The sequence below is a fragment of the Dunckerocampus dactyliophorus genome, chromosome 14, assembly GCF_027744805.1.
Source record: "Dunckerocampus dactyliophorus isolate RoL2022-P2 chromosome 14, RoL_Ddac_1.1, whole genome shotgun sequence".
NCBI classification, from domain to species: domain Eukaryota; kingdom Metazoa; phylum Chordata; class Actinopteri; order Syngnathiformes; family Syngnathidae; genus Dunckerocampus; species Dunckerocampus dactyliophorus.
In genome coordinates, this window is record NC_072832.1 from 24,605,705 (window position 1) to 24,627,887 (window position 22,183).

The following is a 22,183-nucleotide window of genomic DNA, read 5'->3' on the forward strand; positions in this document are numbered from 1 at the left end:
TCTTTAGAAAGGCCACACACACTGACCAATACCTGCTTTTTGAATCAAACCATCCACTACAACATAAACTAGGGGTTATTAGGACCCTCCAACATAGAGCGGAACAAATACCAACTAGGGCTGAGGGAAGGAAAAAGGAGACACAACATGTCCAGAGAGCGCTCTCAACCTGTGGGTACCCGCGGTGGGCTTTGAGCCAATGTCAAAAGAAGAGAGTAGGGAAAGAAACCCAAAAGCCCACAGAAGCAAAAAGGAGACGAGTGGTAGTCCCTTATGTAGCGAGGGTCTCCGAAAAACTCCAGAGGATCTTATGGCAACACAAAATTCCTACCTATTTCAAACCAGTAAATACCCTGAGACAAAAATTAGTGCATCCTAAAGACAAGGCTCCAAACCAAAAACAGAGCAATGTGGTCTATTCCATCCACTGTAAAGATGAGGAATGCAAAGAGCACTACATTGGGGAAACTAAGCAAATGCTCCAAAAAAGGCTTTATCAACATCACAGGGACAATTCTAGTGGTCCTCAATCAGGAGTACACCTACACCTTAAAGCAACCAATCACTCTTTTGAGGACAGCGAGGTAAAGATTTTGGCCAAAGAAAACAGATGGTTTGAAAGAGGAGTAAAGGAAGCTTTTTTTGTCAAACAACAGAACCCATCATTGAATCGGAATGGTGGTTTGAGGTTTAATTTGGACCCTGTGTTCAGCAGGTTACTGAGCCCAAAACCCACAGCTCTTAGTCTTGCAAATGAGGTGAAGCCAGGGCCGAGCCAGAACAATGGATGCTAACGAGCCAGTATCAGAGTCGTTCATACCCAACTCAGGGAGCGACAGATCGGAGGTGCTAATAGCAGGAGAGGATTATACCACTACTCCGCCCAGGCTTAGTGTAAGGAACCAATAGAAGGAGGGTGTTGGCACACCAATTCCGCCCACTCTTACTGTATTTAAGGCCTGGGCTACCAGCACTTATTAGTTCGCTGACGAAGCTTTTCGAATGAGGAGCGAAACGTCCGACACCGTCTTCACAGAAGTACAGATGACGTCTCAAGAAGCCTTTCCCTCGATGGACAACTCCTGTACGACTGAGAGCCTACACAGACTCAGGTGGCTAGAGTGTGTCAGCAGTTCGTGCAAGACGAAGGGATTGATGCTATGTACTATCCGGCCTGTTCCCCAGACTTGAATCCAATTCTCGCTCCAACACCCTCCATCCAACGGCACATTGCACCACAGACTGTCCAGGAGTTGGCGGATGTCCATGTCCAGGTCTGGGAGAAAAGAAAAGAAAAGCAGTACATACAAGGACGCCACCTGTGGACAAAAGTATATTACAACCATAGTGATTTCTCATCCATAAGCATTGGTGGTTCAGTGGTAGAATTCTCGCCTGCCACGCGGGAGGCCCGGGTTCGATTCCCGGCCAATGCAAATGCTTTTTGCTACATATTTTACACCCTTTGGACATCAGGAGTGATTATAATGTGATGTGATAGTCTGAAAAAGCATGAACACTAGAAATTAATATGACTGTCAACTCAGCATACACTTTCTGTAGTGTGCACTGCGCAGGTTTGGCCGCCATGATGGTGAACAGAATGGTGCATTGTAAACATGTCCTCGGCACACTGCTCAGCCATTAATTGCTCTAACAGACGGCCCTAAAGACCAGATTTGTTCCCCAAAAACAAAGAAAGTATGTGTCACAACAATGTTGTGGATTTATAACACCGGTTGTTGTAAATAAACAGTGGCCAAGACTCTGGGGGTATTCTGTGAAAGAGGCTCAACCAACCCAGGCTTTGTGCTGAAGATACAGCTCAATAGAACCTAAAATCTGCAATCAAATTAATTGGTTCCAAGACGGTGGCTATCAATTACTTTGTAAAGTCCGGTTTTCAGCTTTGTGCTAAGTTTGCGTTCACATTATTCTACTTCCGCTGAAAAGTGATCCCAGCCAGTGTATTTTACACAAGACGAGCAAGTAATTATTATGGAGCGTTATGAGGAGTTACCAAAAGATTACGACTGCTAAAAGCAACACCGTCGCCGACAATAAAGCGAGGGAGGACCGCTTTCATGCCAGCATGCAGCGTGTGAATGCGCAAGGTAACACTGATTCTTACACTAACTATACACTACTCGTCTTTTCATTTATCAACGCTCGACATTGCACAACTTTGACATATCCACACTTATCCATTTAAAAAATAAATGAATTGGAGCAACAACTGTCTTTTTTCATTACTGAAATGTCTTCTTGCTTTCAAATGGTGTGTCTCCTTGTGACCACTAGATGGCAGTGTCGACATGTTTTTCAATCTTTTTCTTTTATACTTTTTTCCTTGTTATAACAAACAAGTGTTTTCTTCCAGTTGATCGAGAGTGCTTATTCCTCCAGCAAATACAGTAACAAAAGAAGACTAACAGGCTGAGTACTCACGCAAGGAATACTGGACATTTACAACGGCTAATATTGGCCTAATTATTATTATTTCGTATTGCATTTTATACCTGGTGCTCGCCTTAAAAAGTGAGAATATCTGGCGTATTACCTCGGTTGAAAATAGATCTTGACACCTCGATAAATGACATGTGCATATACTTGTGCCTGGTCCATATCCTCGTCTCGCTGTACACAAAGGCTGGATGACGAAAGGGTTCACTCTGCATGTGTCTATGCACATTGGTTCTATAGTGGAATTAACCGAGAGAGTGAACCTCCTGTCAGCTATTCAGCCTCTTTGTCCCAGTACGTGGATGCGGGGGCTACGTATTGAGTGGATACACAGAGTGCAAGCGGTGACCAAGTTAGCAAGCAAACGCAAATATGAATGAAGACACAAAAGCGACCAGTGTGGATGGGCAGCGGGGCCTTCGTGCCGGCGGCCGGCGCTTGCTAAGGCGTTTGATCGGCGAAGTGAATGCATAGGGTGGGGCGGCACAGGGTGGTACGCGCTCGTGGACAGTGTCGTGCGCTGCATTGCAGGGGAGGTGCAGCCTTTCAGTGCGGTTGAGGGGCCAGCATTTCAGGAGATATTGGAGGTGTTTGGCAGACGGTGCAAGTTGCCTAGGTGGGCATGTATGCGCATTTCGGTTCCTGAGCTGTGTGGCCGAGTGGAGAAGGACATGCTGGAGGACAATCAGCAACAGTGCATTTTACGCCGCAACACAGCTGTGGTCCAGCTCAACTATGGCCCCCACATTAGTTTAAAAATACACTACATAACTGTGTATGTATAAATTTTATTGGAGTGTTTTTTTTCTTAACAGAAAGGTCTATACAGTGTAGGCGGGAATACTTCCTGTTTCCCAGCATGCTTTGCTGTACTGTTTTTGTCAATGGCTTCTATGTACATGCTTAGAGCTCGGAACAGGCTCCTGCTGCGGTTGTACAAGAATGTAATGGCATGTAGTAGCGTGCCACCAATCCCGTAATACTGTAGCACCCCCCATAAGACACCACAAGGGACACGATCGAATGCTGTTTCCAAGTCTACAAAGCACATGTAGACCGGTCCCATCCTTGCAAGGGTACTGGAGGGTTCCAGTACCCTTCAGTACCCTTCAGTTCCAGTACCCTCCAGTACAAATCAGAGTGATTTGCTCGAGGAACAAACTATTTTGTTATGATTACTTGCTCGTGGCTTGTTTCTCCAATGGTGGAAACGTCAACATGTTTTGATTAACCCAGAATACGTACTTGCACCTGACAAGTCCTGCTAATTTTTGTATAACTATGCTTCTGCTTTTGTATAACTATCGCGTTATTAATGTAAGATATTTTTATGACACTCTTATTTTGTTTACACTATTAGACAAATGCGACAAGGAGCGCTGTTTTTTTGAAGGCCGGAAATATGTTGTGTGTGCTGAGAATGGTAATGGACGTTGATACGAGCTGGATGCAGGAATAAACATGCCTCTCGTATTTTTTCACTTACAACCTGCACATCGTCAATGGGCATTGTAAAAAGGTCCTCACGTTATAAAATGGTCCTTTCATTAAAGCGGTAAAACACAACACGGTGAAAATACAGTACACACACAGCTACACTGCTAAAGTAAGCTAACAGAGCTTCCATTCACGCTCCGAAACAGAGGAGCTACAGAGCCAACGTCCAAAGTGAAACTAACTTCACCACGGTACACTGCGGACATGTGTGCACTGTAGTGTTGGGTCATCTTCTTCTTGTGGGTGGCGGGAGTCAAGTGGCAGCAAGCTTTGAGGCGCATTACTGCACCAATTGCACCTGGAGTGTCGCTCAGAGTTACGAAAGTGATATGGCAACAGGATTAGCCCGATTTTGTGGCGGAAGCTGATATTATCTTCAACATACAGAGGATTGGCAGCCAATCCTGATCCTGAAAATCGGATCGGGACATCCCTACCAGAAATCACATGTCAAAAGAGGGGATGGTGTGCTCAAAAATCATAAAGCAAATGACATCCGCATCCACCTTCAAAGAAGCATTGGAACACCAAATATGGCTTAGTATGATAAATATATGGCAGGGACTGTCTTTGGAAACGCTATGAGATTCTGGGTGGTCTTATTGTATAACATGTCTTTCAAACTCTCTGTGAGCAGATAAGTTGTGTCAGTGGCACCGAAGCAACAAGCCTGCTGCAACAAGCCTGACAAATGTGGGAGAAAATACGCGTTAGTAGCAGTAGAGAGAAGAAAAAAAACTGCTCAAACAACATATTTTCCTTGTTTTTGGAGACAGAAGGGCTCAAGCCACGAGCAAATAGTCAGAACAAAGCATAGTTTGTTCTTCTACCAAATCAGTCTGACATTAATATTTATTAGTAGAAATACTATATTGTTCAAATCAATTGGCCTAATGCTAAAATATAACAAGCTCTGCCGGAGGTGAGAGTTGAAGACTTGACGAACGGGAGACTCTGCCAGACGTTCCCAGCACACCCTCACTACACGTTTGGGTCTCCCAGGTCTGTCCGGCATCCTCCCCTGCCATCGAATCCAAGTCATCACCAGGTGATCACCTGACAGCTCAGCCCCTATCTTCACCCGCAGGTGCAGCTCATGCTGACGCAGGTCTGATGATACGACTACAAAGTCGTCCTGGTACCAAGTGCACTTGTGCACATCTTCATGTTCGAACATGGTGTTTGTTATGGACAAGCTGTGGTTCACACAAAAGTCCAATAACATCACAAATCGCGGGCTCAGATCGAGGAGGCTGTTACCCCCAATCACACCCCTCCACGTCACACTGTCATTGCCCACGTGGGCGTTGAAGTCTCCCAGTAGAACTATGGAGTCACCAGCTTGGGTGCTCTGCAGCACCCCTCTAATAGACTCCAAGAAGGCTGGATACTCTGAACTGCCATTTGGTGCGTACGACAGTCAGGATCCTTTCCCCAACCCGAAGGCGTAGAGAAGTGACCTTCTTGTTCACCGGGGATGACGCCAACATGGAGGCACCGAGCCGGGGGCTATAAATGAGCCCACACCAGCCTGCTGCCTCTCTCCCCTGCAGCAACTCCAGAGTAGAACAAGGTCCATCCCTTCTCGAGGAGTTTGGTTCCAGAACTCAGACTGTGGGTCGAGCTGAGTCCGACGATGTCTAGTCGGAATGTCTCAACCTCTCGCACAAGCTTGGGCTCCTTCCCCACCAGAGAAGTGACATTCCATGTCCCAAGACCCAGGCCTGGCCACCGATGACCAGGTTACCCAGGTGACTGCCCTCGACCGCCACCCAAAGCACAGTGCACTGGACCATTATGCTTGCCCCCACAGGTGGTGGCTCTACGGGGGCGGGGGACAGCGCCACCTCTGGATAAAAATTCCACCCACAGTGGTTTAGCACTACCATTGGAAAGGAATTTAGCTAAACAAGTCCCAGTGGCGCGTGGTAGCCTGGCCTTTGATTCCCAGATGGGAAGAAACAATTTTTTTTTGCAAAAATGTCAGCTGCTATTTGGTATTTACTGTATCTTCTGTCCCATCTATTAAACATTTATTTTCTGTACAATCCTCTTGTACCTTAGGCGTTGCTTTACACTGTCAGTGTTGCTTTATAACAAAAATCAAGCCTCCAAACGGTTAGTTCAGTGGTCCCCAACCACTGGTCTGTGGCCCACGATCCAGGCTTGGGACAAGCAAATTGGACAGAAAATATGTAATAGTCAGGATTAAAGATAAAGAAACTCCCCGTCGGGGAATTGAACCCCGGTCTCCCGCGTGACAGGCGGGGATACTAACCACTATACTAACGAGGAGCTGGTTGCAGCTAATCTACTTTTGTCTAATGGTCACGCCATTGGGTACTCCTGGGGTCTTATCTGTTAACTTTGTGTACAAGCAACACAGGACCGAAAAGTTGCGTGTGCCGTTTTCCACGGCAAGCATTTGAAAACCCAACCTGACGTGAAAATGTGCGCACCGGTGTGACACACTTGTAGCTGGCGTACGCACTTTTTGGAGACATGCAAATTTTAAATGGTGAAGTGAAATACGCAATGGAAGCCAAAAGAGATTTATCTATCATAGCATGAAAACATCATGCCATTATTGACTTACCAACATTTGTTAAAAGTGTTGCTATTTTACATGACACGGATGGATATCATTTGTCATTTATCATAAACATGCACCATTATGCACCGGTGTAGTATCTGGACTAAAAAATACCTGAACACAATGCAGTGCTTGAATATTGCATCATTTTATTTTACAATATTCATGAGTCACTTTGCATTGACCTTCTATAGCAGGGGCAAGGAACCTATTGTCATGTTTTGTGTGCTGCTTTGCTGCCCCCTGTCGGTCTTGTGTTGCAAGTACATCTCGGAGACTGCAGGAGGGACTAGTTAGACCACTGATCTGTACTAAAAAAATCTGGATAGCCCACTGGTCAATGACTTGTGAAGCCTCACGGCCGCCATATTGCCACTCGCAAGAAACACTTCTCGGACAATCTTTTGCATTCGTGGTGAACTTCTTTTATTAATTCGGATTGGACACAAATTTTGCCTTAAGATGCCTGCATGTGCAGCTATTAACTGCACAAATCGCCAGTTCAAAGGCTGTAGACGAACATTTCACCTGTAAGTATGATTGAAATGTAGATTTATGATTGATAATTTAAGGGTTCCTTTGGTGGAGAGTGGAGTGGCGTTTACCATTGTGTGTGCCCCACATATTGCATTTTGCGTAGTACGGATGATTGCCTATTGCCTATATATAAAAGAATTACAAATTCAAAAAACGTTACTTTGTTAAAGGATGCAAGTGTCTTAATTTGTTATTTAGCAGGGATCTATTGTTATATGAGAACTTGTGAGTTGTTAAGTCTGTTGTTAGTTTGTTACCCAAACAAAAATTGAACAAAAATTCCACCCACAGTGGTTTAGCACTACCATTGGAAAGGAATTTAGCTAAACAAGTCCCAGTGGCGCGTGGTAGCCTGGCCTTTGATTCCCAAATGGGAAGAAACATTTTTTTTTGGAAAAAATGTCAGCTGCTATTTGGTATTTACTGTATCTTCTGTCCCATCTATTAAACATTTATTTTCTGTACAATCCTCTTGTACCTTAGATGTTGCTTTACACTGTCAGTGTTTCTTTATAACAAAAATTAATCTTCCGAGAGGTTAGTGCAGTGGTCCCCAACCACTGGTCCGTGGCCCACGATCCAGGCCTGGGACAAGCGAATTGAACAGAAAATATTTAATAGTTGGGACTAAACAGATAGTTTATTTATCTTTATTTATTTATTTATCAGGGAATTGAAGCCCAGTCTCCCACATGACAGTTGGGGATACTCACCACTAAATCCCGCTATATAGTGCTGCACTACCACGGATATGACGTACTTCTGTCCAATGGTCACGCTCCTCCTGGGGTCTTATCTATAAACCTTGTGTACGAACAAAACAGGGCCGAATTATTAATTATTTTTATAGTATTTGATCTATTAAACCCAACCTGACGTGAGAATGTGTGCACCGGTATGACACATTTGTAGATGGCGTACGCACTTTTTGGAGTTGTATGACATCCCCATCAGCATTATAGTCCAATAACAGCGACTTACCCCCCACTTGGTCTCCCAAGTCCAGTTCTGGTCAGATTTCCATGATGAAGAACGTAGTTCCACTTAGTTGCTGGGGACAATTAGGTAAAGAGTTTGGCTTCTCAAAACAATATGCGTTCAAAAAATGCATCACAAAAATGCCTAACTCTTATTTTACCATCATAAAATTATCAAATTTAGTGCGACAATTCCTCCCAGAGTTACATCAGAGGCGTTAAATTGGCTTTGTGCATTGTTTGTGCAGTAACACCGTCACAGTAAGAAATTTCTTTGTTATTGTTATTCATTTAGTAAATAATATATTTACTTTTGACTGTAACTCGCTAAAACTAACACAAATAATGGGTGTGTAATGCAATTGTAAGCACAGGCCTGCTAGCTGGTGACGACCGAGCTATTAATTAGCCATAAGGTAGCAATGTTACAAAACCAGTATTTTAGCGATGCAAAAACCTGAGAGAAATGACATTTTTCATAGGATATCGAGTGTATTTTCATTCGTATGCATGTTTCCGCTTGCCTTTTGTGTCGGATTTATATTGAGTTTTGGACCACATCGACTCATACGAAGGCTTCGAAAGTCCAGCCTTAAGCTTTTCAAACTCATAAATCTGAGCTTCGGGACAAGAAAAAAGTTATAAAGGATATTAATTCACTTAATATCTATCTGCAGATGAAATTTCATTCAAATCTAACAGTGAGGAATATGTTTGCTTGTTTTTACCGGTATTACAACATGACGCGTTTGCATTGTCCTATTTTCAATATGTATGCCTTGATTGTAAATATAAAAGCAAATAAAATACGGATAATTTAGATATCATTATAACAAAAGCATGTTAAAAAACATTGTTCTCAAATATGGAGTACTTTCAAAACAGATTTTCACAGCCTAAGTCATTATATACTTTATAGTACGGTTGTACTTGCCAAGGTCAGTGGGTCATCACAGCCATTTGTCTTGACTCGGTGTTAAAGCAACATAAATGCACATAAATATAACATCTCAGCCCTGAGTGATGGAATGAGTACGTAAAAGACAGTATACAAGCATAATAAGCAAGTTCAGTCACAAAAGATGACATGTCCTGAAGGAGAAAGTAACGCTAGCAAGGCCTAATTGGGTAGATACGCAGTAGCGGCTAAGCAAGGCCTAATTGCGTAGATACGCAGTAGCGACTAGCTCCTTAATTGGATGCTAAGTACTCGCTGAACTACAACATAACTAAAAAAAAAAAAAAACAGCTTAAAGCCTTTAGCAAACGACAATCAAGTACAAACACGGCTACTCACTTTCTATGGTCTCACACTGTCAATTAGACGCATTCGTATTTGACGAGAGCCCTCCAAGCCTCTAGTGTCGTAATCAGGAACTACATCAGCGTTGCCAGAAGGGAAATGCCAAATTAGCTAAACAGAAGTTGGCAAGTATCGTATTTTGGAGAAAAATAATCGTACATACACGATTTGACGTTGCTCAGGACAATCAGCTACATTGAAAAAATATAAAAAAAAACGTTACCGCGTCGTAATGTTCATTTCCGCTCCCCACCATGATCCCCACACCCAAACAACACTTCCTTAATCTCCACCAATCACACGCCGGGTGAGTTCTTGGACATCATACGGCGGCACATTGCAGTTATTTTGCCACGGATTGTGGATTAGTAATGTTCAAAAACGTCCGAGTAACGTCTGCTTAACACTCGAACTCCCAAGGCAGTCATTTTGGCTGTTTTCAAAATTTGCAATGTCATAACTTGGTTAAAAAAAACATGTACCCATAGGACCCTGACTTTTCCTAAATGTATGTATATTTTATTCAAACATTGTTTTATCATTAAAATTTCAAAACACAAGAGTTCTGAGTATTACTACCTCGAATGACCATAGCAGTCAAATTGACTGCCTGATTTTTACAGGGGGTGTCATATTTCACTATTTGCTACATTTTTCCCGCCCTTCCTCCTGCTCTATTGGCTGTTTGTTTTTTATGCTCTGTGATGCTAAAACCTAGCTGTAGCGTCACTTTAAACCCAAGAGAGACAAAAATGACAAGTAGAAAGAAGGTGACAGCTATGGAGGCTTTAGCCTTGCTTCAGAGAAAATGGTTGCAGTTTGAGTTTGCATGTGTAATTGCAGAGAAGTTATGTTGTGTCAATTCAATCAAACACTCAAGCACTATAGTTTTCATTTAGTGTCCTGATGTGTTTTTTACCTATTCCACCAATTTATTTTTAGATCTTTTTAATGATAATCCAAATTATATACAAAGTCAACATGACTACTATGGTCATTCTAGTAGTTGCAGAATTCTGGTAGACCGAGTGTTAAAGGAAAAGTGCACTTTTTGTGGAATTTTGCTCATCATCCACAACACCTTTCTCTTTTCTGTACATTCTAAAGCTATAAAAACAGCTAAAAAGAAGCAGCTAATTAATGCATGTAACAGGACACACAAAGGCCCGCCCTTAAAACACATCCAAAGTCCAACATTTTATATCCATGCTGTGATCATGTATTAACAGGCCCATTTATAACATGTAATACAGTATTTTGGTCATTTTAAGCATTAGCGGAACTTCCTTCCTGGGCGCATTGATTTCACATAACAGAAAATGCTACGCCTAGTGTTAACTTTTCCAAACTCAAAAACAAAAACACAGCAGTAGTAGCGGGAGCTCCAATATGTAGCATTACCTTTCGCTAGTGACCTGAGGCATTGTGAGTGAGTGTGTGGTGAGGTGTCACTACCCCACTGAGGTATTTGTTCAGCGTAACAATGGTAATTTTGGAGTGTTGTCAGAATAGATGTTTCCCATGACATGCATTCTTAGCTGCCTCTTTTTAGCTGTTTTTATAGCTTTAGAACGCACAGAAAGACATGCGCTCATGTCTCACAAGGATTGTGGATGATGGACAAAATAAAAAAAAAAAAAAGTGCACTTTTCCTTTAAGTATGAGTAACAAAGAACTGTTTAAGGAAAAAAAAAAAAAAAAAAAGGCTATCAACATCCAGTTTGCATCTAAATTTTAAGACAGTTGAAAGAATAACTTACAGATGCTAAGTCTATAAGACAGTAACGTATGAAAACAACCAAATGATATAACAAAGTTGTCAAAATGCGGGGAACAACAAAAGTCCAAAAAACAAACGGCATGGTCGATATGAATATTAATGTCAACTCCATTGTGTTAACTTTGATTATTTGCATGAGCGTACAAATGTTTATTACACACAGACACACACACATATATAAAAAGGAACAAGTACAACTAGGAACATCAAAAAATGTAATATTCAATTTAAGAGAGGGTATTTAAAAAGACATTAAAAAAAGTGTGGACAAAAAAAAAAAAAAAAAAAAAACAGGAGCACATGCTTAGTTCATACAGCGAAGTGGCAGTCTGGACTTGAGCGCGGGGGATGTGGCGTCATCAGATGCTTTGGCTTGCTTGCTGGTCGCCTTCGCCTCCTTCTTCCCACCAGTCTTTTTCTGGAGCAGGAAATATTGCACATCAATATTCATTACCCAGACACCATAGGCGTACTTATCCTGTCTGCTGCTCACCTTGAAGAAGGGAACGCGTCTGCTCTCGTTAAAGACGAGGTTCTCGTCAACAAAGGAGTCCTCGGTGGCCACGCTTTCGTTACTCGCTTCCTCCTCCTGCGAATCCTGAACCATTCACAACATAGCGTGCACACACACACACACAAAATTATGGTGTGTTAACAAAGTACCCTCACAGCTGTAATGTGCATGTCAGTCCAGTAGTAGGCGATGTCACTTTTTAATGCTGTGCACTGCAGGTCACATGACTGCATTGGTGACAGTAAATGTGTTTGCAAGATGAGCTCTTGGGTGTCTTCTTCTAGTTTAGAGTTTACACATGCATGCTCCACCTGGTGTTTGTCCTCCTCATCTTCCGGCTCCTCCTCCGTGGTGGCGGCTCTCAGCTCCTCCTGCTGCCTCCTCAGACTCTCCAGCAGCTCAGCCCGGCTCCAGGCCTTGGCCACATTACGAGGATAAACAAATTCCCGCCGCTGAGGCGTCTGACCTGAGGAGACAGAAGGGAGGTTGAGCGAGCGGGAGGTCAGAGTCGAGGAGGAGCGACGCCGCGGTGACCTCCTTACCCGTGGGAATGTCGTGCTGCAACTCGTCCTGTAGGAACATGCCGAGCATCTGCTGACTGGCCTCCACCTGAACCTGGATCTCAGCCTGACGCTGATCCAGCATGGCTCCGTTCAAGGAGGTCTGCTTCTGCAGCATCTTAAGGGCTTCCGTCACTTCCTCCTGATGGCACGATAGCGCCGCCTCCATTGCATGGAGCTGCTCGGCGCTGTATGTTGTCATGCTCTGGGGCGGGCGGGGTGGGGGGCACATTGTAACCACAGACCAGACCAGTCTACCCTCGGCGTCACTGCATCCAAGTTCTTACCTGACTGAGGGCCTCAGCATCTGCGCACATCTTCCCCACGAGGGAGAGCTCTTCCTGAGCTCCTTTCTCAACATGCTCCTCGAGTCTGGAGCGCCAGTCCAGGTCTCGTTGGAGCTGAGCTGCAGACACACGGGAAGACTCAAACGTGAACACCACGACTCAGTGATCTGTGTCTAGGAAGAGGAGGGAGGTGGTACCTGACACAGACTGCTGAAGGTGAGAGCAGCAGCCGCTTGCCTCTTCCAGTGTGTGCTGGCTCTGGTCTACATGGAGATGTAGCGAGGAGATCAGAGAGGAGGTGGCAGAGTAGAAGAGGTCCTCCTGGGTGGAGGCTCGATTCATCCTGGAGCTGCAGCCGCTGAGAGGAGCGCAGGAAGCGGGTCATGACCTCACATGAACATGCGGTGTTGTTGGACAAGAGAATGGAGGCTCACCTGCTGAGGTTCTCCTGAAGGTTCTGAAGAGGAGTCTTCAGGGCTCTGGAAGATGAGCACAGGTTCTCATAGTGCTCGTGTGAGTTCATCTTCAGCTGGTTGAACTGGATGATGAACTGGTCCTGCAGGGACTGGATGCTCTGCTCGTTGCTCTGAAGCGGAAGTAGAACCAAAACATAAGGTAAAGAGACGCTGCCGCACACCGGACTCTTTATCAGATAGCTTTTACCATCTGAGCTTTTCCGATCTCCTCTTCCAGCCGGTCCCGATCGGCCTGAATGGCATTCAGACTCTGCACGGCAGTCTCACCCAGATTTGCCATCTCCCGGACCAAGCTGCTGAAGACCTGGCCCGTCTCCTTCATAGCCTCCATCTGTCGCAGGACGACCACACGGTGAGATGTGTCACTCAAATCAAAAATAAATTTTTTCCTTCCTCTACACAACCTTGTCGGCCAGAGCCCGCTGCGTCTCCATGCTGCTCCTGAGCGAGGCGATGAGCTCTTTGAGCACAGAAAGACCCATCAGAGTCTGACTCTGCAGAACCTCCATGTCCCCTTGGTGCTCCTCCTATACAGACAACCAGGCCAGTGATTCTCAGAGCCTTTTAAACCAGTCAGAGCTGCAAAAAGGAGTGAAGCGTGTCGTGTGTGTTTGTGTGTCAGGTGGCGATGTCACACAATACAGTATGTGAGCTGGGTGTCATGTTACTGTGATGGACACGTTTACGGTTACAGTGGCCCTATAGTTGTACATGTCCATGACAATGGCGTGGCTTTAAGGCCGCAAGGGCCCATTGTCATGGAAACGCAGTCATCCTCACCAGGAGCTCCTTGACAATCTGCGTGTTGCTCTTGCCCTGCGTCTGGTGCTGCTGCGCTCGCTCCCGACAGCGGGCCACGCCCTCGCCCACCAGCCGGCTGACTCCGCCCACCAGCTTCTCTACACCGCGCAGAGCAGACGTCAGAGTCGCCGTGTTCAGGTCCAGAATGTTGTCTGCACGGGAGGTACACTTGCGTCAAGACTGGGTTGGAAGTGCGCCGGCGTGCGAGGGAAATCTGACCGTACCGATGGCTTGAGAGCAGTCGCTCAGTATGCGGGCGTGTTCGCCGCCTTGCCGCTCCACGCTGCGCTGCACGCCGCTGAAGGCCACCGCCATGCGCTCGGCGAAGTTCCGCTGCGCCCGCTCGTTGTGCTGATCCACCTGCACGTTCAATCACAGGTCTGTCAGTGCACGTTCGAGTCACTTAAAAAAAAAAAAAAAAAAAAAAAACTAAAAAGATGCAGTTACCAGTTTCTTCCTGTCCATCTTGGCGTGCAGACCCGAGACGTCGCCGGTGCTGGCATCTGCTGTGCTCAGCAGCTGTTGCCACACATAGGACACACTCATTTGGTTAACTAAGCAAACTACTTAGGCGTCTAGCTTAAAGCAGGGGAGTCCAAAGTGCTGCCCAGGGGCCGTTTGTGGCTTGCTGCTCCAATTTTTTTTTCTTTTTCATATTTTAAGAAAAAAAAAATCCCACATCAGAAAATTGCTAAGGAGGTGTACGACCACAGTGAAAAAGAAATAATGCTCAGTTACGACAAAAAAAGTTTTGCATGGGATAGCATAGCATGCATAACAAATGACATATGCCACATACTGATATAATTACAATAATTACATTTTATTGAAAACATTGATCCGAAATGTGAGGTTTTGTAGCTGTATCCCTGTCACTATCCAGGCGACTTGCCTTCCAGGACCCCCAGGAAAACAACTGCACACCAGGACACCAAAGCTCTTTAACCCAAATTGAATTAATATTTTACTAATCACAAAAAGTTCATTGGGTATTATGTGTGGAAAAAGTTACTTGCCAAATAAATGAATCTGAAATAAAATAAATTCATATAAAACTAATAGAAACAAACATCCCTCACTTAAAAAAAAAAAAAAAAAAAAAAAAAAAAAAATCAGTTTTGTGGTTGACTATGGCCTGTAAACTGCATATTTAAGCACATATTCTTGTCCGAAATTAAGTATTTAAGCATAAAAATGGCTAAATGAACTAAAATACAACGCAGAAGAAATACAGTCAAACCTGTCTTAGCAGCCACCTTTATAGAACGGCCACCTGCCTATAGCAGCCACTGAAAAATCCCCCGCAGCAAATTTACATGTTATAGACCCTGTGTATAGCAGTCACCTGTCCAACGCGGCCAGCGGCCACCCATTTTGTCTCCCTTGGTCAATATCTGACTGCATATAGCGGCCAAATTACCGACTCAAGTAGAAGCTTCATGCACGAAAAAGTTTTGTTTTTCCATCAATGAAGCAGTCGTGTGTAGACTTTAATTACTGAGTCCTAGCTCAGTCACAATCATTCACAAGATCCACACAAACTGTCAGTTGTTCCACATAAAAAAGCCGTCTTCTTTTGAGCTTGCTATTTCCTGGTCAAACATGGAACTTTAAGAGCATTTGCACCAAAACATTACCGCAAAGTAGGCCGGGAACAGGACATGCTCCCAGCGACGCAACAATTAAAAAAAATAAAATAAAAATAAATAAATAAATTAATTAATTAAAAAAACATACGCTAGCATGCATGCGGCAGCGGGAGCAAAACTGAGTTTGGTTGTACTTAATTGAAGTATTTTAGAATGTAGTCACATTTATCAATCCTCATCCACAAATCCATCAAAGTCCTCATCTCCTGTATTCGACACAAAAAAAAGCCGTCTTCTTTTCCGTTCGCTACTAGTCTGTTAACTTGTCAGTGTTATTCAGCTCCGAAGCAAAGAAGGAAACTTCTCCTGTTGCTTCTGCCAACTTTATTTATTGAACGCGGCCACCAGAGAGCAGCTCAGAACACACACACCTCTAATCTCGTCTCTCCTTCCTGCTTGCCCACAAGGCAAAGGTTAAACAAGCCCCACTACATAGCTGTCCAGGCAATGCCTGTAACAAGTGACACCGTTTATTTCCTGGTGTGAGACAATGTGCACAATGTGTGTCAATACTGTAATGCCGCTTGTTGTGGGGAAAGAGACTCACGTCGCCGATGCACTTTAATGGCTTTATTAACAGCGGAGAACACTGCAGGACTTTACATCCACGCCAACATAAACACACTTCCCAACTCTCTCCAAACTCACAGCTAGCACTGAGCCTAGCTCTCCTGCTCGGGACGCCCACCGTCACTTCCCGTCACTTCCTGATGAACTAAAGCTGTAATGACACTCTGCCGTATAAAAAGTAAAATATTAAAAACAAGTGTAAGACATTACTAGCACAGCTTTGTTCTGTGGGTCGTGGATATATTCTATCAGTTATTATTAAGCCTCTAGCTTCCTTTTAGTAAGTAAAAACCTTGGCTATGATTGCACTACATTGTCATGTAGACCTACAAAGTACACTTGGAAGAACAAGAGGTGAATAAATGTATTGCAACTGATGAGGGGTAGGATTAAATAAGCTTTGCTTCTTCCTACTCCTTTTTGGACATGCAAAATTGTGAATTGTACTATGTGATGTGCTACTGTTTGACTCATATGCATGTTCAGGATGAATTAAAACCATGAACCATGATAATAACAAGCCTAGTAGTGCCGTACAACTTTTATTCGCAGTACCTTCTACTGGTCAACATTATTATTATTATTATTATTATTATTATTATTATTATTATTATTTATTATTATTATTTTTCCCCCCCCCCTTTTTTCCCCCCTCTACTGGTCAACATTCAAACTGGAAGCCAACCTGTCTATAGAGGCCACTTTTGCAGCCTCCCTCTGAAAAAGCATGTTTTAGTATGTTTCGTAAAGAAAAAGGTATCAAAGTGGACTTTTCCAGCAAAAGTTTGCACACACCCTGGGCGAAACACACACTGTCAATCACGTCTAAGTCTTGTGCTATGCGGGAAGCGCGGCCTACCTGCGTGGCGGCGCTGTAGAGGTTCTCCTGGGCCGAGTACAGCTCGGCGGTGATGAACTCCTCCTGAGTCAGCTTCTCTCTGGTCCACTGCAGGTCCCTACTGGCGTCGTCCAGCCTGCACTCAAGAGACGCAGAAGAAGTGAGGTCACGGAAAGCGAGAGAGAGAAAGAGAGAAGGCACCTGCGAACCACCGAGTCACGACAGTCACCTCTGCTGCTTGTTGTCCAGCTCCGCGGTGCACTGGTCCAGCTTGCTTTTACCGTCCATGAACAGCTCAGTCACCTGCAGATGGAGCACAGCGTGACGGGACGCCACACCAAGGCTGTGTCTTTCATAGGAACACTTGTGGGTTAATGCTACAGTACGGTCTGCCATAGCCACCACAGAAAAATTAGGCTCAATTTCCCCGCCAGCCCCTTTCCTAAAACAATGAGTGTTGCATCATGGCCAATTACACAAATTAGATGATTACATCATCTGGCGCCCCCCATTGAAATTTTTTTTGTCCATGACTGTAGACAGAAAGCAGCACATATCTCCCCTCCGTGGACTCAAGGCTGACCTCCACCAAGGCTTACAATAACACCTGACACAGATACAAGTGTCCATCTGGATCTGATGTGGATTAAAGCTACATTAGATCAGATTAGAGTCAAGACAGGAAGTAGCCTCCTCCCTGCTGGAGGTCACAGGGACTCCGAGGTTGTTTCTACCTTTTTGAGCTCCTCCTCCATGGCAGCAATGCGCTCGGTGCACTCTGCTACGTGTTCCTCGTGCGTGCTGATCTGTCCCATCATGCTCCTGAAAGACACGTCTCACTTTCAGCTCACATGCGTGCGCACACACACACACACACACACACACACACACAATCACGCTGACATACGTGTAGTTCTCGGCTGACAGGTACACGCCGTTTTTGTCCCGAGTGGCGGCCAGGTCACGCTTCAGGCGCTCGATCTCCTCCGTGTATTCCTGGAACGACATCAACACAATCAACATTATCAGCGGCCATGGCGCAAGATGCTCGCGGAGGCGGAGCTTGACTACCTTGATGAGCGTCCTCTTGGTGAGCTTCTGGTTCACCTCAGGCTTGTTCATGATGTTCTTTGCCCTGCTGGCGTACTCCAATGTGCTCAGAGTCTCCTACACACACACACACACACACACACACACACACACACATTTCAGGCTACCAAGATGCAACCTGTGTTTTTGTTTCCACAGAAGCAACAGAAAGCACCTCGAGGTTGCTGGAGGAGGGCGACACGGTGGCAATGATGGAGGTCTTGGTGCGTCCTCCCAGGGAGTCCTGCAGGATTCTGGTCAGCTTGGACTCTCTGCATCAGGGGCCAGAAACGTGTCAGAGGACGTAAACGCAGGTCCCATGGCGAGACCAGTCGTCCACGTTACAATGTTTTCACTACCATTACAGCGCAGTTCATTGGTTCCAGACCCGACTACTGTATTTGTATTTTAGTTTATTTAGCTCTTTTTAAAATGCTAGACAATTTTTACTTTGGGCAAAAAATATGTATCATTTGCTTAAATGTGCCATTTAAAAAAAACTGCAACACAGTGAGCGACGACTACATTAATTAATACATGAGCACTGTTTCGTGGTCAATTAAGACCTATTAGTCAAAAAAATATACATCCAAAGTTTCAGCAAAGTAGGATTCCTTCTTTATAAATGGAATATTTTCATAGTTATGGCATACAAAATGTATTTAAGATGTTGTAAATACATCATTAGAGCTCTCTAGACATGAAATAACACCCCTGTAGTCACTTTTACATTGGATTACCCAACATAGCAGACATAAGAGAAAATAAGCCATTTAAGACAGTTTACCTTGTAGGGGGGCAGAATCGATGGCGGACTGGAAGTGATGTCGGGGGTTCAGAGTTCAATTTTAGCTTGTCGTTGGCTGCGGTATCAACAGTAACGCGTGCTGCTATTTATTATTGTTTTAAATTTGTATTTTTTTTAATTTTTATTATGCCTGTTGCATCCTAATTTAAACCTGCAATAAAAGCCTATTGTTCCGGCCATCAAGTTTGGTCTCCTCATACAATTACCCCGCCACCTCGTGACCAATGTCAAATAATACATTCAGAAGTTGAATGGTTGTCATGTCTTATACTGTCTTTATAGTTCACTTCATTTTTAAATGCAACAAAATGTTTAAGTTGGGCAAAAAAAAAAAAAAAAAAAAAAAAAAAAAAAAAAAGTAAAAAAAAAATGCTTAAATATGTATTTTTTGGTGGTATTTTTGAAAAAACCCGAGTGTTGTTCGAACCAGGATGTAGCACGAGACGACTGTACATTGATTAATACATCATTGCTGTTTCGTTATTACCGTAGTCAAAATTGGTCTTTAGTCATATGCATGTTTAAGCAAATTTGATATATAGCTGGCTTAAATTAACCATTTTAAAAGTATAAAAACAGCTAAATAAACTAAAATACAAATACATGCAGCATTTGGAAGATACATTGAAATATTGAACATGTCATTGATATTTAGTCTTCTACAGTGTGTACAGGTGTCAGTAATATTACACTGATTAGACACAGCAAGGAACTCTCCCAAAGACAATTATGTCTTATTTTCTCTTATTATGAGTGCTATATTGGGCAAAAATATGCATAGTATACATATCTTATAGCATAAAAATGGCTAAATGCACTAAAATACAAACACAGTCTAAGCCATTAAGACCACCATTCAACTTGTGAATGTAGTATTCTACATCGGTCACTAGGTGGCAGCAATTGTTTGGGGAGAAAAGCGCCAGACTTGATTGCCGGAACAGGCTTTTATTGCAGGTTGAAATTCTCACCAGAGGCATGTTAGTCATAATAATAATTAATAACAACAACAACACGTTACTGTAGCAGTCATAGCCCCCAACAAGCTAAAAACAAAAATTTAAACCCCTAACGTCACTTCTTGTCCGCCATCGATTCTGCTCCCCTACAAGGTAAACCGTCTTAAATGGCTTATTTTCTCTTATAATGTCTACTATATTGGGTAATACCAATGTAAAGGTGATTGTAGGGGTGTTATTTCACGTCAGATGGCTTTAATAAAGTTTAACGTTTAGAAGGTTGTCAACAGGTTTTCTAAGCTGCAACTGCAAAAGTGTTCAATTTATGAATAAATACGTAATGCTACTTCGTGGAAATTCACTTGTCACGGTCAGGTTTGGAACCAATTAACCGCGATAAACAAGTGATTAGTGTATACAGTATTTGGGGGACGATTCTAAATTCATAAATCACCCCCCCCCCCCAAGCAGTAAAGCAACTGCGCGATGTAGATCTGACAACCTGCGTGTGTGTACGTGTTTGCAAACCTGTATGGGATGTGCGGCCGTTTCTCCACCAGCGCCGTGATGACACGGCCCAACGTCAGAAGAGACTGGTTAATGTTCCCCGCCTCACGGGCCCGTTTGTCCACGGCGCCAGAGCGTCCGATGTTCTCACTACCGGCCAAGTCCACCTGGATGAGACGACATTTGTCACTCTCCGGAGAAACAAACCAGCCATGTTTTGTCCAGGAAAGTTATTTTATTTTTTACCAGGTTGAGCTTTCCGATCTTCACCAGCTCCTCGCCGTCCAGCGTCATCTCCTTCATGTGGATGGTGACAGAGAACACCGAGTGGGAGCGGCTGGACACACAACGCAGAAGCTAGTCAGTCAACAAACTTGGATGCATTCTGAATGAAGGCAAGGCAAGGCAAATTTATTTATAGAGCACAATTCGTACACAAGGTAATTTAAAGTGCTTTACAGAAAAGGGTAAAATCACTTACCACACCATAACACAAAAAAAATAAAAATGAAGAGCGCAGATAAAACAGTTTGTTGTCAAATGCACAGTTGAATAGAGCGTTTTCATCCTGGATTTGAACATTGCCAAAGTTGAGGAACATCTTTTGGAAGACTGTTCCAGATTTTGGCAGCATAAAACCGAAACGCAGCCTCACAGTGTTTAGTCCCGACTCTGGGCGCCCGCAGGAGACCACTCCCTGAGCTTCTCAGAGCCTGAGATGGTTTATGTGGCTCTAACATGTCAGAGATGTACTTTGGAGCGAGACCATAAAAAGACTTGTACACAAGCAGAGCTGTTTTAAAGTCAGCGCAGAGACCAGAGTACTGGACCAATATGCTCATATTTCTTGGTTCTAGTCAGGACTCGAGCAGCAGCATTCTGGATGTACTGCAGCCGTTTTACAGCTCGTTTAGAGAGCCCGGTGAGAAGACCATTGCAGTAGTCCAGCCTGCTGCAGACAAAGGCATGGATTAATCTCTCGAAATCTGGCTTACACGATTCCCTTGATCTTGGTCATTTTTTTAGGTGGCAAAAAGCTGATGTTATCGATTTAATGTGGCTGGTAAGTTCAGGTCTGAGTCTATCATTACCCCCATATTAATATATCGATATTTACTTTAAGCATGATTTCAAAAAACAACTATATCGTTCAAATTGATAGAGCAAATTTGCGCAGTATCGCCATCATCTTTCTGCACTGTGTGTGAGCTTCTGCCCTGCTCCATCCGTGCTTCCAGGAGGAGGGAGGAGGGATGGAGCAGAAGACCGGCGGCTCAGTCTTAGACAAAAATGCAGGACGTGACATCATCTGCGGTAGAAGAATTAGTCCACAACGAAAAAGCAGTGGCTCAGTAATTTGGAGGTACTTCAAATTCAGACCATTAAAAAAAATCTTTGGCAGCCGGAGAGTTTCAAAAACTTCACAGGTACCTGCAACTCAGGGACTATTATTTAAAAGAGATGAAGATAGACCCCGGGGAGCGAACTATACAGAGCATCGGCAGCTAATAGGCACTCTACTGAGTATATAAAAGAGAAATGAGCAAGAGAATTTAAAATCAAAATTGCAAAGGAAGAGTGGTTAAGCATGATGAAGACGCACTACACATCCACCAGTTCGCAGACCTGGAGGAGTTCTCCTGGAAGAATATCATATGTTTTTTTGTTACACCAAGGGTTAAGGGCAAGCAATTACATAGATCACAGCCTTGTTGGAGGAGATGTGGATCTGTGTATGCAGATCATTCGCACATCTTTTGGAAATGTGATAAGATACTGCAATTTGGGAAATGTTTGCAGGTAACTCATGAATGAAGCCAGATGTCAGCGGTGGAGGCAGGGCTACCTTGAGTATGCGTTCATGAGCGTGGAGGCAGTCCTCCTCTTGGCGGCTCCTCTCTCCAGGATCAGATACACCTCGTCTTTGTTGTGCACAGTCACCTCCTCCAGACCTTTGACCACCACGCCACGCTGC

General features: G+C 44.0%; 1 protein-coding gene, 1 long non-coding RNA gene and 2 other non-coding genes across 13 annotated transcripts in view; 1 reads left to right on the forward strand and 3 right to left on the reverse strand.

Moving 5' to 3' along the window:
* Positions 1–1,021: 1,021 nt before the first annotated feature.
* LOC129193944 (uncharacterized) lies at positions 1,022–9,633 on the reverse strand. The gene is made up of 4 exons (XR_008573657.1): positions 9,534–9,633; positions 9,365–9,444; positions 8,072–8,141; positions 1,022–1,276 (listed from the first exon to the last, which is right to left on the reverse strand). It is a non-coding gene; the product is annotated as an uncharacterized LOC129193944 (long non-coding RNA).
* trnag-gcc (transfer RNA glycine (anticodon GCC)) lies at positions 1,366–1,436 on the forward strand. The gene has a single exon. It is a non-coding gene; the product is annotated as a tRNA-Gly (tRNA).
* trnad-guc (transfer RNA aspartic acid (anticodon GUC)) lies at positions 6,184–6,255 on the reverse strand. Its single transcript has one exon. It is a non-coding gene; the product is annotated as a tRNA-Asp (tRNA).
* A 1,757-nt stretch (positions 9,634–11,390) lies between the features above and the next one.
* kif11 (kinesin family member 11) overlaps positions 11,391–22,183 on the reverse strand; it is a 35,963-nt gene continuing 25,170 nt past the window's right edge. For all 10 annotated transcript variants that reach the window (XM_054799284.1, XM_054799286.1, XM_054799290.1 and 7 more), the window contains 21 exons: positions 22,055–22,179; positions 20,455–20,545; positions 20,230–20,375; positions 18,110–18,206; positions 17,917–18,012; positions 17,753–17,841; positions 17,580–17,667; positions 17,075–17,148; positions 16,867–16,981; positions 14,236–14,307; positions 14,013–14,148; positions 13,768–13,940; positions 13,392–13,514; positions 13,175–13,318; positions 12,946–13,097; positions 12,709–12,869; positions 12,512–12,630; positions 12,207–12,429; positions 11,976–12,130; positions 11,644–11,748; positions 11,391–11,568 (listed from right to left, as the gene is read on the reverse strand). In XM_054799284.1, coding sequence (XP_054655259.1) covers positions 11,455–11,568; positions 11,644–11,748; positions 11,976–12,130; positions 12,207–12,429; positions 12,512–12,630; positions 12,709–12,869; positions 12,946–13,097; positions 13,175–13,318; positions 13,392–13,514; positions 13,768–13,940; positions 14,013–14,148; positions 14,236–14,307; positions 16,867–16,981; positions 17,075–17,148; positions 17,580–17,667; positions 17,753–17,841; positions 17,917–18,012; positions 18,110–18,206; positions 20,230–20,375; positions 20,455–20,545; positions 22,055–22,179 — 2,598 coding nt within the window. In that variant the 3' untranslated portion in view covers positions 11,391–11,454. The remainder of the gene's footprint in view (positions 11,569–11,643; positions 11,749–11,975; positions 12,131–12,206; positions 12,430–12,511; positions 12,631–12,708; positions 12,870–12,945; positions 13,098–13,174; positions 13,319–13,391; positions 13,515–13,767; positions 13,941–14,012; positions 14,149–14,235; positions 14,308–16,866; positions 16,982–17,074; positions 17,149–17,579; positions 17,668–17,752; positions 17,842–17,916; positions 18,013–18,109; positions 18,207–20,229; positions 20,376–20,454; positions 20,546–22,054; positions 22,180–22,183) is intronic.